Source organism: Sander vitreus, chromosome 12 (genome assembly GCF_031162955.1).
Source record: "Sander vitreus isolate 19-12246 chromosome 12, sanVit1, whole genome shotgun sequence".
NCBI classification, from domain to species: domain Eukaryota; kingdom Metazoa; phylum Chordata; class Actinopteri; order Perciformes; family Percidae; genus Sander; species Sander vitreus.
This window is the reverse complement of record NC_135866.1, coordinates 10,021,875-10,033,993: the sequence shown is the minus strand read 5'-3', so window position 1 is coordinate 10,033,993 and position 12,119 is coordinate 10,021,875. Positions and strand designations below refer to the sequence as shown.

The 12,119-nt window shown below is 41.1% G+C and overlaps 1 protein-coding gene across 2 annotated transcripts in view; it reads left to right on the top strand.

Moving 5' to 3' along the window:
* Positions 1 to 11,809, top strand: part of kcnab1b (potassium voltage-gated channel subfamily A regulatory beta subunit 1b) — a 39,110-nt gene extending 27,301 nt beyond the window's left edge. For both annotated transcript variants that reach the window (XM_078263618.1, XM_078263619.1), the window contains exons 8-14: positions 2,691 to 2,777; positions 9,082 to 9,167; positions 9,479 to 9,599; positions 9,704 to 9,798; positions 9,931 to 10,051; positions 10,204 to 10,292; positions 10,374 to 11,809. In XM_078263618.1, the coding sequence (XP_078119744.1) occupies positions 2,691 to 2,777; positions 9,082 to 9,167; positions 9,479 to 9,599; positions 9,704 to 9,798; positions 9,931 to 10,051; positions 10,204 to 10,292; positions 10,374 to 10,463 (689 nt within the window). In that variant the 3' untranslated portion in view covers positions 10,464 to 11,809. The remainder of the gene's footprint in view (positions 1 to 2,690; positions 2,778 to 9,081; positions 9,168 to 9,478; positions 9,600 to 9,703; positions 9,799 to 9,930; positions 10,052 to 10,203; positions 10,293 to 10,373) is intronic.
* The last annotated feature ends 310 nt before the right edge of the window (positions 11,810 to 12,119 follow it).

The following is a 12,119-nucleotide window of genomic DNA, read 5'->3' as shown; positions in this document are numbered from 1 at the left end:
TGGAAGGAATAAGTGGTTGGAACAGCGGTGGGGAAAGCGTATATCTCAGCTGGGATTAGCAGGCAATGATGAAGCCTCTGGCATTAATCTGCCATGCACCCTCACACATACTCGAGACGGCAAGAGTGTATTTTGACTTGTCTCTCTATTACTCTGCTGTCCTCCTTTGTGACAGTCTCCTGTGTTCGCTTTTCATCTTTCATATGGTCTTCTCTGTGTGTGTGAAATGGGGAATGATCTGCTCACAGTACTTTTTTGCCATCTCTTATCCTCTCCTTGATGTACAGTGATTCACTTGCAACAAATACTGAAAGCTGAGCCAGAGAGAAAGAAATGAGCGCAACAATTTTTTTCTGATCTCTCGTCTTTTTTATCATCCTCTCAGCCTTGAGTTGTCTGGTTCCTCCACCACCTATCAAAACAGCATTCATTTATGTAACAAGGATCAACGGTTGCACAGATGCAGGGCTTTTTCCACATTGATCTACTTACCAGGAGATAGTGGTATGAACTCAGCTTGACACTGATTAACCTTTTAAAATTCTTTTCAATCAAATATAATGACTATTTATGCACTGAAAAATATGGTGTTGTAGCTGTGCATAAGGGACAACTAAGTATTTTTTATAGTAACATTACCCCAAGATCTAAAGAATATTAATCAGTTATCAATCTATTGTTTCAATAATAAGCAACGTGTAAGGTCCTTTTTTTTAACACATTTTATATTGAATTCCATATTTGACAAGTAAAAGGCCAACATGTCAGTTTGCATTCACTTTGAGTCACTTCTTGTATGTGTAAGTAGGTCAACCACATTTACTATTTCACAAAAGAGTCCAATTGTTTAAAGCGAGACATATGTAACTTTTGCTGAAAATTGGCCACTGTGGCTAAACTGTGGCAGTTATGACATAGAGCTAAATGCAAAACTACTACTACAGCTGTACAGGACCAGCAAGGGGCTAAGAATCATAAAGACAGCACACTGACTCAATAATGTCCAATACTTAGCTAACATTAGCCACCATAAGCTACTGGTCATACCAGACCAAGTAAGGCTGTAGCAGTAAAATCACTGAGCGCGTTGAACTGAGAAACAATTCCTTATATTGCTTAGGAATAAGAGGCAGAATGTGTTATGTCTTCTCTCAAAAGTTACCTAGTCGTGCTTTAATTAAAACAGAAAGATACCAAACTTTATATGTGTCAAATTTCAACTGTTTGCGTTTTGAATTCATGGTACTGAAACACAAAAAACCTTTTAACATGCTATACTGTAGCAGCAAACGCACAGGTGCTGCTTCATGACCTCCAGCCTAATAACAGTTTTACTTTTTGCTGGCAATAAAGACAATAAGATTCAGTGATGAAACTGAAAAAGAAAACTTCTGAGACTTGGATTAACCTGCCTAACTCTCAGTTACAGAGAGAGACAACAGCCCAGTCTTCAGGCACCACCGTTTCTTTATCCCTCTGTCCATTAAAGTCCTTAACACCACCTGAAATATGTGTATGCTGCAGCTGTCCTTCTTGTCGATTATCACTTTTATATATTGTACTCTGTGTGCACTTTTCTGATGTATTGTAGATGGGCATGTGCAATTGATGGATAATTGTATCTGTTGTATTTTTGTTTTGCTGTGATTTTATACTGCAGACACTGTGATGTCCAAGGCAAATTCACCACTGGGAGAATAAAGTCTATCTTATCTTAGTATTCAAAACACAGATATTTTTCTTCTTCATAAACGAGCACTCAGTCAATCATCATCATTCACTCAGACATAAAATGAAATAGTCAGAAACAGCGTTATTTGCCACTTCATGGGGCATTAGATTAGCACTCTGCATTTGTTCTAGGGTGTGGGCTGCAGCTGCTGCCTGGGAGCCTCTGCCAAGCGCCACACAGCACCAAACAAATGCACCTTACTCCCCACGAGAGTATCCCTCTCCAACACTGCCACCAATGTATCTACGGGAGGGGGAGAGAGAGGCTGTTATTCTGAAAGACAACATGTGGCAAAAATGACATTCACAAGGAGATATTACCCATATTGCACTGGCACGAGCATCTCCAGTGTTCTTATGTTCTCCAGAAAGAAGCTGGCAAGCTGAGGCTCATCAAACAACCGTGCCTGAAACAAGGAATACACCACCAGTTTAAGGAACACATTTTTACTACAGTAATAATTTAATATTTGGAAAAAATAGTATTTGAGGTGAAAAAGACTCTATTGCATACAATTCCGTATTTAGTTGTTTGGCAAATGTGACTTGTAGTCCCAAAACCATGACTCCTACTAGGTAAACCAGACAGAATATGACAACTCCAATTCACGTGCGAGCTGGATCAAAAGATGTGCCAGGCCAGATGCAGCTGGCGGGTCTTGAGTCACATGTGGTCAACTGTCACTTTGCCATTTTTAAGGAACATGTTGACTTTCAGTCCCCCAGGATCTAACTCACCTTATGTGTTCTTTTACCTGATGCCATTGTTTAAATGAAACAAAATCGAGCACTCTTGAATACATGGAGCTGGACACCATCACAAATATTTAAGTTAAAACGACTAGAATCAATATTGGTTTGCTCAATGCTCATGATTCTCAATGCTCATGGCTGTTTTTTTCTTTTTTTCAACTGACTTCATCTTTCTCAACATCTTCTCTCCTCTCCTCTCACTTCAGGTTTAAGGGGCTCCCTCCAGAGGATGCAACTTGAGTATGTGGATGTGGTTTTTGCCAACCGGCCAGACAGCAACACTCCCATGGAGGGTGAGTGATGGCTGACCAGACCTGAGGATTTGCTAGGGACAAATCAAATAGGAACAATGTTGTTCTGTAACATGAGAAGGTGATAAATACTGACTGCTGCCCTCGCTGGGCTAGTGACCTTTGTCTTTGACCAAAGGGGTTTGTCTTTGAGGTTGTGTGTGTGTGTGTGTGTGTGTGTCTCCCTCTGACATGCACACATATTTAAAGTAATCTGACAATCTTGCCTCCTCTCTCATCCTCTATTTTAGTCAACCACTCTCCCTCTCTTTCTCTTTCTGTCTCTGTGGGATCACTAGTTTCCATAGGGTCTCTGAGCTACGCCCGCTCCCAGCCCTCCTTGTTCTTCAGAACCAGGATTATCTGGCCCCCCAGGGGGTAGCTGGTGTATTTTTGGGCTGGTCTCACTAGATACAAGCCCTACTGTGCGCTCCATTCCTTCAACACTCTACTGCCTTTCCCACACATCTACTTTATGTGACCATTTATTTCTTTTACACACATCCAGTTTCTTCCTCAATTACTTCTACTTTGTGAGGTGGCCATCACAGATACTTGGGCCGCTCTTTTATCCAATCCTAGTCTTGCATTGCCAGACCTAACTCCACAGTGCTGTGAAGTAAGTTCTGGCTCTACCACACATACATTCCAGGATAGGAGAAAAAACGCTCTGGCTTGTTTGCATTTCTTTAAACCAATCTTGTCTTGCGTGGCGCTAAGCTCTGGACACAGCGACGGTGGCTCTGCAAAAATAGTCTTGGGAAGGAACTTGTTCTGGTGGAACATTTGCACCCTGCAAAAGAAAACGCCACATACAATATTACATGAAGTTAACTGTTTACATAATACAGTAATGTGAGCTATTTAAATGTGTATCTCTGTGTGTACTTTGTCCACAGCAATCCCACCAATCAGTCCTAAAACATCCCAGTTAGAGAGTAAATGCTGTAAACATATTCTTTGTAAATCTTTACAATCATTACCCAAAAGAACCAAGCAGTCCTGCCTTGTTGCACGATACAAATTTTCTTCAAAACTTGCCTTTTTCAGCGTGTAGCTTGTTAACTCAAAAGTTGTTGTTTCCCAAATTGAACAGAGTGATGTGAGGCAGTTATCCTGGAAATGTACTGTTAATCCAGACTAATCCAATCCTAACCCTCGTCCCAGGTAGTATTTGGCTGAGGATGGAGTACCACTGGGCTCACTGGAATATTTTCCAGTGTTTCCCCTTTGCCCCCCTTCTATGCTTCCTCCCCTGTGAACCAGCAGACTGTGGGAGGCCAATCTGTCATACTTGTCGTTCCCGGGGCCTTGCTGTCACTGGTTGAACAGGTGACTGGCAGGCAGATCCTGCGGCCTGCTCCGTCAAACCTTCTAGTAACCTGTCTCTGCAGATATACTCTGCAGAAGAACGGATGTAGAGAAGTCTAATCTGATTGATAGATTGATTGATCAAAACTGCACAAAGAGGGCGCTTGGATAGCTCAGTTAGTAGAGAGGGCGCCCATATATAGAGGTTTACTCCTCGATGCAGCCGGCCCGGGTTTGACTCTGACCTGCAGCCCTTTGCTGCATGTCAATCCCCTTCTCTCTCACATTTCATGTCTTCAGCTGTCCTATAAAATAAAGGCCTAAAATGCCCACAAAAAAAAAATCTTTAAAAAAAACTGCATAGAGACCAACACAGACTAAATATATATATAAATATCTATCTTTATATAAATATAAAGATAGATAGGATGTTTTGCTTTCAGCAGCTCTGCAACACAGTCGCTCCATTAATCAGTGTAAAACATTGTGCACATTTTCATCATCCTTAATTACAAGCAAGGTCGCAGCCATAAATCACTGCATAGAGGTCAGTCACTTTTAACAACCAGAGAGAGAGTGGGACTGCATGTACAGACCCACACAAAACTGAGACTAAGAAGTAGCAATGCAAAAATGTGGGATTCCTACATCTCTGTAGGCATTTGCAGTTCACTAGACTCATTTACTTGTCTAAGATATTGATAAACACACCCACGTGTTCCTGAAACTTAAAACAGTATTAAAAGCATTGCGGTTCACAAAAAAAAATGTAGCTCCAAATGTTGTATTAAAATTGAAATATTAAATGTATGTGTGCATGTATTTGTGTAGAAATTGTGTAAGGTATTTTGTTCTTGTGACTTGAACTGCTCATGACTTTGTGTTAGACAACGTGTCCCCCCCTGGGGACAGAAAAAAGTGATGTCATGGCTGCAGAGTCTCCCTTTGTTACCATCACCCTACTTGTTCTTGACTTGCTTTGTCTTTTGGCTTGTATCCAGGACCAACTTGTCTAACAAATATCCAACTTCCTCCTCCCTTTCCTGGTTTTGAGTCCACTTTCATTTCCTCTACTGCTCTTTACTGTTGCAGCTGGCACTTATAATAGTGATATTAGACTATAGAAGTTTTCCCCTGAGGGGTTAAAGACCTATCTGGAATTTCATCTCAAATGTTGCCAAATAATGTAGTCCATAAAGCACTTATATTATAGCATATATGATGAGAATGTGCCTCAAGGAGCATCTGTGCCATTGTCATCTCATTGTTACCTCCGTCAAGGGTGTCATGTTTTCGGTGCAGTTTGTCTGTCTGTCTGTCTGTCTGTCAGACAGCAAGATTACAGAAAAACAAAGTGTGTAGCATGGGCCAATGGAACCTTACATTGCGAGATAGGGCATGTCTTGGCAGAGGTTTGCGCTCTCCGAGTGCCCTTCTAGTTTTAATAGGCATAACATAGCCTGCAGAGTAAACTGTCCAAATATCAGCACGATGTTGCTATCCAGTCAATCAGCATCATTTTTAATTTGACAGAGCAATGTGCTGCAAATTGAATTCATTCAATCAACTGAATATGAAAACCCCCCGGACAGAGTGAATAAAGAATAGGACACACAGGCAGAGGAAAAAAAGCAGACATGGCATCAATACATCAACTTTATAACAATCCCTTTCAGCCAAGAGCAAATTTCCTTCAAGTGCCAGGATATCAGCTCTCTCCTCGAAGGTTCAGCAATAAAGAGCGGCATGCAGGATGGTCTCACCCACTCAGTGCCTCATTACTTATCTTCCTTTCGGCCGCACATTCAAAACCTTCTTTCCCACAATCATAAAACTGATAACCTGGCTTCATCAGCCATTTAAAACATTCTCCAGTGGTGTGACATATTGATCACCGCCCTGTGTGTATGCATGATGAGGATAAACATAGCTTCAAAATAAGTAACACCTCCCAGTAAAGCAACTCTCACATAGACATCTAAACATCCACAGAGATTCCTGTCCAGACAAATATGGATATCACTGTGTGTGTTGCTGAATGCTTTCTTCCACACTGCCGCACTGTGATACCTGCTGGCTGAAGTTGACCACATTTTTGGCGACTCAGTGGAGTGTTACTGCTGTCAGAGGTCTCAAGGACGACTTGATATTGGCAGGTTGACCCACATGTCATGCATGTGCTCACACAAAAACAAAGATGTCAAACATTTAGTAATTAGTCCATCCATCTTCCATTCATCCATCCATCTTCATCCGCTTATCCGGGGTCGGCTCGCGGGGGTAGCAGCTCCAGCAGGGGACCCCAAACTTCCCTTTCCCGGGCCACATTAACCAGCTCCGACTGGGGGATCCTGAGGCGTTCCCAGGCCAGGTTAGAGATATAATCCCTCCACCTAGTCCTGGGTCTCCCCCGAGGCCTCCTCCCAGCTGGACGTGCCTGGAACACCTCCCTAGGGAGGCGCCCAGGGGGCATCCTTACCAGATGCCCGAACCACCTCAACTGGCTCCTTTCGACACAAAGGAGCAGCGGCTCTACTCCGAGCTCCTCACAGATAACTGAGCTTCTCACCCTATCTCTAAGGGAGACGCCAGCTACCCTCCTGAGGAAACCCATTTCGGCCGCTTGTACCCTGGATCTTGTTCTTTCGGTCATGACCCAGCCTTCATGACCATAGGTGAGGGTAGGAACAAAAACTGACCGGTAGATTGAGAGCTTTGCCTTCTGGCTCAGCTCTCTTTTCGTCACAACGGTGCGATAAATTGAATGTAATACCGCACCTGCTGTGCCGATTCTCCGACCAATCTCCCGCTCCATTGTCCCCTCACTTGCGAACAAGACCCCAAGGTACTTGAACTCCTTCACTTGGGGTAAGGACTCATTCCCTACCTGGAGAAGGCACTCCATCGGTTTCCTGCTGAGAACCATGGCCTCCTTTAGTAATTAGTTCCAAACAATATTCTCTATACAGTAAATGACAATTCTTTCAGAAATTAAATTACTAAACAACATGGCTATGTTTTATTATCTTCAGGCAAGCATGATACTCTCGTGTGTGCCAATATATTGTGAATTAAAGGAATAGTTATAAATATGCATATGCACGTTATTGCCCATAGTTAGTCAAAAATATGGATACCTCTCTTATCTGTAGGTAAATATGAAACTACAGTTAGCTTAGCTTAGTTTAGTATAGGCCTAAAGACTTAAACCGGGGGGGAAATACTTAGCCAAGCTCTATCTAAAGGTTTGTTTAATCTGTAGCTATACAAATTGAAGAGTCAAAAATGTTGGGTTAGACAGAGCCAGGCTTGCTGTTCCTCTGTTTCCAGCCTTTGTGCTAAACAAGCTAACTGGCTGCTGGTTATACCTACGTGTTTACTGTACAGATATGAAAATGGTAGTGATCTTCTCATCTACTGTATAATAGTTAACCAATTTCATACATTCAAGAGCATATTAACACAGTACATGCTGTTCATGTGCCCACAACTTCACCCACATCATCCTCCTTGAAAATCCGCAGTGGGCTTATGTGAGTTGGGTGCTGATGATGTACACTGGATAGCTCACCTGAGCACTTTGCTCAGTGTGGCATCTGGTGATGTTGGAGTTGATGAGTCACTGGGGCTCGTAAAAAGACTGGCCAGTAGGTAAGCATGGATGTTGCCGTAGATCAAGTTGTCAAGTTGTCACTGAGGTGGATTATTCATATAGTGTACTCACAAACCCATATGAACTGTATGGGCCTCCGAGGTTCCTACTTGGTTCACAATTTCTCCCTCTGTCCTTACATCCTTCGAAATCCCTCCCTCCCTTATGGAGCAGATGCACTGTTATTCCTCTACCCTCCCACCTGCTTCACCCACCCACACACACACACACACACACACACAAACACACACTAGCTCTCTGGCTCTCACTGAGCTACATTTTGGTCCAGAGAGAGAACTACTGATGAAAAAGAATCGCTCTTTTTTTAATCACACACTGCTGTGGTCTCATCTCTTCACCCTCATTTTAAGTCTCTCCGCTTCATATTTGCTCTGAGATACGATGACCTGAGTCTTATTTTAGGTATACTCATGCTGTGATCTGAAATGGTATTGTCTGTTACTGTTATATGAAAAACATTGTTTAATGTGCTGCTGCCTTTCTTGGCCAGGACACTCTGATAAAGGAGATTTTCGTAATCTTAATGAGGCTTTTCCTGCAATACGTTTTACAGAAATAAAATAATTTCAAAATTGGCATTGCAGTTATGTAGCAGATGTTTCATTAATGCATTCAAAGTGCAATTACAGACTAAAGAAAGAAATTATAGACTAAAGTAATCACATAAAATACATCATCGCCTTCTTGCTGTTTTCCTCAGTAATTAGAGAGTTTGTGTACAGCAAACAACAAACACATTCAAAATAATATTTCTCCTCCTGTGTGAGATGTCCTTGGTTAAAAAAATCTTTCAGAGAGAACTTCACAGTAGCTTTTCTTAAATAAAGTTTTGCTTATCCACTATTCCACCCACCATTACTTCCTTGCTGCATCCAAGTGGCAAGGCCACTGTGGCTGATTTCAACCCCTACAGCTGTATCTATAGTTTGTCCAACTGCACAAGCAACACTCTTCCAAGGTTGGCTGAGTCTTTTCATTTAACCCCTGCAGCGTTTGGCCACAGTAAGTCGTATAATCCCCGGCAAAGAATATGTGCTTCTGAGTTTAAAAGGACCCGAGCCTTTCTCACAAAGAGGCTGAATACTTTTCAAGCCTTTTATGAGAATTGTGTTGAAAAATACCAAATGAATCTAATCCTCCTGGGTTTTTTTTGTTTGTATATAATGTGAAAATAATGTAAGTTAAGATGTTGCAAATCAACCTTAAATAGAGTTTTTAAAATGGTCTTCCCTGCATGGGTTATATAAAAGTTGCAATTGTGGCGCCATCCACTGTCTGGGTATTGACAATGAACATCTGCTCTTTTGTGTTTTGTTTTTACAGAGATAGTGAGAGCAATGACACATGTGATCAACCAGGGGATGTCTATGTATTGGGGGACATCCAGGTGGTCTGCCATGGAGATCATGGTGAGTTGTTGTGCATCTCGTAACAAGCAACATGACATAAAGAAATAATTAAAAAAAGGTATTTTGGCTGGGCATTTTATTGATATTAATACTTGTTGTCTATCCCTGTAATCATCTTGTGGGAACTTTTAAATACCATGAAAAATAATTAAAAACAAATTTGCTGTCTAAATTGCCGCTACAAAGCCATTACAAAGTCAGATACCTACAAATAAAAAAATCTTTAAACATAAAGGTCAGTGTTGCACATCTTTTCTCATCACCTGAATATTTCTCCACTTTCTTTTTATTTCCTTTTCACATTCATTTAGGAAGCATACTCTGTGGCCAGACAGTTTAATCTAATTCCACCAGTGTGTGAGCAGGCAGAGTATCATTTCTTCCAGAGGGATAAAGTGGAAACTCAGCTGCCAGAGCTCTACCATAAGATAGGTGAGGCTATAGTAGGCTTCTCCTGAAGTCAAACTTTTGTGAATAGATTTAGGGCTGTGATAGATTCTGTATTCTGTTGCTCAGTGACGACTGTTCTATCTCAGGTGTGGGTGTGGTATCTTGGTCACCTTTGGCCTGTGGAATCATCACTGGGAAGTACGAGAACGGCATCCCAGAATCCTCCAGGGCCTCAATGAAGGTACAACTTAAGTTTATTTTGACCACCTGCCTAGTATTTATATGTTTCAACCTTTTCACTCTTATCCAATACCAACAATAAAACATAATCTGGTTCAAGTTATTTCTGCTTATTCTTTTACTGCTCCTCTAGCCATACCAGTGGTTGAGGGAGAAAGTAATGAGTGAGGATGGGAGAAAACAACAAGCCAAGCTAAAGGAACTGGCTCACATCGCAGAGAAGCTTAGTTGTACTTTGCCGCAGCTAGCCATAGGTAAGGGACAATATGAATATCTTAAGACCCTAAACTTTCCATTCCTGTGAGAGCGAACAAAGAAATTCTTACAACCAAATTCAGTGTTTCTCTACATACTGTCTGATACCTTGATACCGCCTATCCTAACTCCTCCTATTCCTGATCATTAGCCTGGTGCCTGAGGAACGAGGGAGTCAGCTCAGTGCTGCTGGGATCCTCCAATCCAAGCCAGCTAACAGAGAATCTGGGAGCCATTCAGGTATGAAGCCTGAATAATATAATAACTATTTCATTATTTGGTCTCGTCAAACAGCAGTCTTTCTTTGTTTTGTGCACGCAGGTAATTCCAAAGATGACAGCAGGTATTGCTTCAGAAGTGGATCATATACTGGGAAATCGTCCTCACAGCAAAAAGGACTACCACCATTAGGATGCACCCTGTTTTAGTGAACTATGCTTGAAAAAGCTTATCAAAGCTAAATTCTCACAGCCATGGCACCATAGTGCGTGCCCAACTTTGCTTGTGTGCGCATATGGTGTGTATGTGTGACTGTGTAAAGTGTTCTGCTTGGCTTCTTGTCTGTATGAAGATCAACCAGTACTCATTCTGAAGTGAGCTACTTGACAAAACATGCATGCTATAGCTATAGCAGCCAGCCACTGGACTGAACAACAGTTAGAAGATCCAGTGAGATGATTTCTAGAGCGAAATTCTGTTGCGCTCCAACAAGCTGTTGAACCACAAATTTTAAGTAACAAAATATTAGATTATGGAGAAATAGATCACTGCACAATTAAACTCAAGCTGATTGACAACTAGCGCGTGTCAGTTACTGAAAAGTTTTTCATTGTATCAAGAAAGAAAACTGAAGAGGTACTTATTGTCTAGAACAGAGGTCTTCGACGTTTTTTAGGCCAAGGACCCCTTAGCTGAAAGAGAGACTGAGCAGGGGGGACCCCCCCCCCCCAACACACACACACACACACACACACACACACACACTACATATTTTATGAAATTGAGTTGTATGTTAAACTGTGCCTATATAACGTGTAGGGCGGTGTTTTTGTGGTGCATACGACACTAAACTATTCAAATAATTATTGACATTTATATATTTATACAGTACATCATGTTTAAATGTTAAACATACATGTAGCACAGTGAATCCCTAAGCTTAACTGTATCTGTGGATGGCTACCTTACCTACAGGCTGATAAGCATCATCAACGTTTTGTACATTTAAAAACAAATCACAAATAGGCCGATTTATCTTTGCTAATAATATGTTGGACTCATGTTTATGTATATTCTCAGACATTAACTTTTGAACTTTTTTTTAAGTGAATAAACAACAATTTGGGGGCCCCCCTGCAGTAACTCTGAGGACCCCCTAAGGGTCCCGGACCCCCTGTTGAAGATCTCTGGTCTAGAAAGTATCACGTAAGCTCATGGCAGTGCAGTAAATACATGAAAAAGATAATGTGTATCAAAATGTACCTAATGTTACAGAAATCTACCTTACTAGATGTTTGTGATGTGAACAAAAAAATCGATGATGACATATGTAATTGGGCCTGTTCTCAGCAGACTGGATGTTATGCTTACACTTACCGTTGTAGCTGGAGCTGGCCTGTTAACATGATTAATTATTTCAGTACTGGATTAACAAAAAATTGGCAACAACAACAATGTTGCCACTAATACCAAGAGAGCTAACCTAAACTAAAATATACAGTATTTCAAAACATCTGTAATGACTGTTATATATATATATATATATATATATATATATATATATATATATATATATATACATATATATTATTTTCCCTTATAAACAGCTATGTCAGAATTAGCTTTTTATTTCTTCTTTTTCACTTATGCAAAAGTACAGCATAGTGTACTTCCCTATTGTGCCCCTTCCCATTTTAGTTTGGACTATGCCAGACTTTCTGTCAGTAAGGATAATGTCTGATTCATTTAATTTCTGTGTTGTGGCAAAAACCTTTTGTCTAGTTGAAGTTGGGGAGATGATCCTCCTGAGGGGAAGCTTGTGAATTTGACAAACAAAGCCATGTAGAG